This window comes from Calcarisporiella thermophila (genome assembly GCF_041956535.1).
Source record: "Calcarisporiella thermophila strain CBS 279.70 unplaced genomic scaffold VTP21scaffold_75, whole genome shotgun sequence".
Classification (NCBI taxonomy): domain Eukaryota; kingdom Fungi; phylum Calcarisporiellomycota; class Calcarisporiellomycetes; order Calcarisporiellales; family Calcarisporiellaceae; genus Calcarisporiella; species Calcarisporiella thermophila.
Genome location: NW_027192263.1, coordinates 1 through 3,284, shown reverse-complemented (window position 1 = coordinate 3,284; position 3,284 = coordinate 1). Strand labels below are relative to the sequence as shown.

At 51.0% G+C, this 3,284-nt stretch overlaps 4 protein-coding genes across 4 annotated transcripts; 2 read left to right on the top strand and 2 right to left on the bottom strand.

Moving 5' to 3' along the window:
• Positions 1-20: 20 nt before the first annotated feature.
• On the top strand, positions 21-225 carry VTP21DRAFT_10817 (uncharacterized protein; the record flags this gene model as incomplete). Its single annotated transcript, XM_069390195.1, has 2 exons — positions 21-148; positions 213-225. The coding sequence occupies 2 exons, from the start codon at positions 21-23 to the stop codon at positions 223-225; spliced, it is 141 nt and encodes a 46-aa protein (XP_069245439.1).
• Positions 226-654: 429 nt separating this feature from the next.
• Positions 655-1,656, bottom strand: VTP21DRAFT_10816 (uncharacterized protein; the record flags this gene model as incomplete). The annotated part of the gene is made up of 1 exon (XM_069390194.1): positions 655-1,656. One exon carries the CDS (start codon positions 1,654-1,656, stop codon positions 655-657), a length of 1,002 nt encoding a protein of 333 aa, XP_069245438.1.
• Positions 1,657-1,837: 181 nt separating this feature from the next.
• VTP21DRAFT_10815 (uncharacterized protein) lies at positions 1,838-2,929 on the top strand (the record flags this gene model as incomplete). The annotated part of the gene is made up of 3 exons (XM_069390193.1): positions 1,838-2,012; positions 2,080-2,426; positions 2,519-2,929. 3 exons carry the CDS (start codon positions 1,838-1,840, stop codon positions 2,927-2,929), a joined length of 933 nt encoding a protein of 310 aa, XP_069245437.1.
• A 225-nt stretch (positions 2,930-3,154) lies between these two features.
• VTP21DRAFT_10814 (uncharacterized protein) lies at positions 3,155-3,284 on the bottom strand (the record flags this gene model as incomplete). Its single annotated transcript, XM_069390192.1, has 1 exon — positions 3,155-3,284. A coding segment is annotated over one exon (130 nt), but the record flags the coding sequence as incomplete, so codon positions are not given.

Below are 3,284 nucleotides of genomic sequence, written 5' to 3'. Positions count from 1 at the left end.
AAGCCGGAGAAGCTGACGCGATGGAGATGGAGGAGGAGGAGGAGGAGGAAGGACGGGAAGAAGAGGAGGAGATGAGAAGGAGCAAGCGCACCCGAGCAGAGTCCAACGGCGACCGGTTCCTAGGCGAGGGCTCGAGTGGGTTTGCACTGTGATATCTCGGGAGTGGCTCGTTATTTATTTATGGATCTGTGACCTTGATTTTATGTACATAGCATTGCTATTTAGTCGTCCTTGCACATATAACATAATGTTTTTTCTAAAGATGGTTTATTCGGTGTATGGACCAAAGGACATATTGTGGACAAACAATGAGTAGAGAAAATTAAAGGAGCAGGTGGGGTGGACCAAGCTGAAGTAGAAAGGAGGGGTATAGGAAGTACACTGCCGTCAGCGGCAGGCTGGCTCTACCTAGAAATGGAAAAAAGACTGCCTCTATTATACCCCCTGATTCATTCAATCATGGCCATCCTCCGTAGCATGATCATCGACAATGAGAATGGCCGAAAGATATAAAGGAAATGGGAAGATAAATTACAAACACGCAATTAAAACAAAGAGAAGATCAAATGACAGAGAGAGAAAGAGAGAGGGTGAGAGAGGGGAGAGGAAAAAAAAAGAGTAAATAGAAATTACAAGAGCGGGGAAATAGATAAATTATTTCTTTCTCAACTCCTTCACAAGCTCGCGGACAATGTCCTCCCTACACCGCTTGAGCATCTCTTCGATCTCATGCCGGGTCATTTCTTTGCCTCCAGCATCATGCTGGGACGACTCGACCTGCTTTCTCAAGAAGGCAACAAGCTCTTTGGAGGTCTCTAACACCCTTGTCAGTTCCGTCAGCGTGAGCTTCGCCTTATGCAGAGTGGGGGGGGAGGGCTGGGAGGCGACCGGCTGTGGCGACGGTGGCGAGGGTGGGAGGGATGCAGAAGCTGCATTGATCGAAGAGGGGGCGGGGGTGGCCGTGGATGTAGCGGGCGAGGGAGGGGGCTGATGCACTCGTTGCCGCAGCAGCTCCTGAAAGGGGGATGCAACGCTCTCTGGATCGACGCTGTGCAGCACGCTCGCGCATCTCACGCAGGGGTGCTTAGGAATGATGTGACGAGAAATTAAAGACAGTGCCATGAGAGGATGCAGAGCGAGGTGGATGGGATGGCGGGGAGAGGAGTGGAGGTGAATGCAGAAGGCAAGAGCAAAACAAGGAGGGGGAACATGACCAGGAAAATATGAGCGATTTTCTATCTTAAAATAGTAACCCACGCCCCATTGGTTCAATATGTTTGATGGAAAGAGTCCTTGAATATCCGCAATTTGAGATGGCTTCCATATCTGTCGCCGTGTCTTCGTTGGTTTTCTTAGCACCCTTGCAGTGTTCATGCCCGCCGCTGCCATGCAATTTCTAGCTGGGAACCAGCAGTCACCCCCGTCCGCAGTCGCGGAGGATCGAATCACATGTCCATTCTGCGGCCATGGTGGCAAAATAGCAATGAGCCTCAGTTTCTTTGCGAAATCGACCGGCTCAAATGGAGGAGGCCCACAGACATCGATCGTTGCGCAATAAATCTTCTTGAAGAAAGCCCTATCCCCCCGCCCCCTTCCCCTTTCCCCATCGGCGTCGTCATAGACACTCGCGTGCGAATGTATCAATACTATTGACATGTATTTGCCCTCTATTGTACTCCTCCCCCTTTTCCTCTCCATAGCTGTACTCGCCCGGCCGCTTACCTCAACAAGTTCTAGCTTGCTAAATCTGAAAGTCCCAAGGGGCTTTCAAAGCTGCGACGATGAAACCTGCTTTGAAAGCTGCAGGGTTTGCGACTGCTCCCCTCACAGCTGGTCCATGGAGTGCTATCCACGCTGCTGTGTGGGGGATCAGACGAGAAGCCCCCATTTATCCGAGATGGGAGACACGGAATCTCAAGAGGAAACGAACCAGCAAGATCCGTTATTAAGCGAAAAGAAGCAAAACCGACTACAAACGGTACGCCAGGAGGGACCCGAATTGGATAACTTCGGTAACAGATATATGGCTGACCTTGCAACTATAGTTTAAACTAAAAACTCTGCGTGACGCATCAATAGAAAATCCCCCCATCACGCCAACCCGCGCGACAGTCGGCTCGCTCCTCATCCTCATCGGCCTCTATCTTCTCTTTGCCGCCACCTACTTCCTCCGTCTCACCTATTCCCTCATCACCCTCATGCTTGCCACCACTTTATCCTACATCGCCTTGGCTAATGCTGAGCCGCCGTGGGGATACGAAAATAGACATGTGGTCTACACGGCTGTACCGTTGGCGGCTGGCATGCTGGGTGCCGGGGGAGGCGTCTTTCTTGGTCGCATGGGCCCTTACGTCGCAGGGGGGGCCGGCGGGATGTCCATGGGGGTGCACCTTCTAAGCTGGAACGAGCATCACGTCATCTACAATGTAAGTGAGCGGCAAAGTTCATCGGCCACTCTTTTCCTGCCCCCATGGGAGCGATACTGACAAATATCTTTCGAATTTCTATCCTACAATAGGAGATGGCCCGCTATTTTGTGCTGGCCTTCTTTGTCGTAGTCGGGGTGTTCCTCGCTGGTTCAATGCAGGGCCATGCGGTTATTCTCTCGCTCGCATTCATGGGGGCCATGTGCGTCATGCTTGGAGTCGATTATTTCACCAACGCGGGGATGCAGAGAGCCGTGATCGATCTGGTTGACCGCAACGTGCTCCACGCGGTGGAATACAGGCCTGGTTGGCGGATGTATGCCGAGCAAATCAGTGTGATAGTCCTGTTTCTAATAGGGGCCGCGGTAACGCACCGCGTCAGTCGCAAGAGGGATTTCGGTGGAGCAGATAGCACAGACGATGACTTCAGTGACGAACTTGAGGATTCGATCGACAAGGAGGAGGAAGTGGAGGAAAAGGGTGACGGCGAAAAGAAGGAATAATATCTCCGCAATCTATCCGACACATGTCTATGAATATGCTCTATAATACTAGCTGGTGCAATATGGCTGTGGATTTTATTTTCGACTTGACATTACAACAAAGACATGTAAAAAAGAAGAAACAAAATAAAAAAAAAGAGCTGACGCAAGTATCTGAATAGGAAGAAATACATTAGCTACACGAGATTATATTTATTTACATAAGATGCCAGGAGCAGGATCCCCTCAGTTCAAGAGGTTGTGGATCTTTAGCGGCGACTTGAGGCTTTCCCCGCTGTCCCTTAACTCCTGTTTCTGACCCAGGATCTGCTGCTGCTCGCAGGTGATGGCGATCCCGCCGGGGAGAGCGCTCACG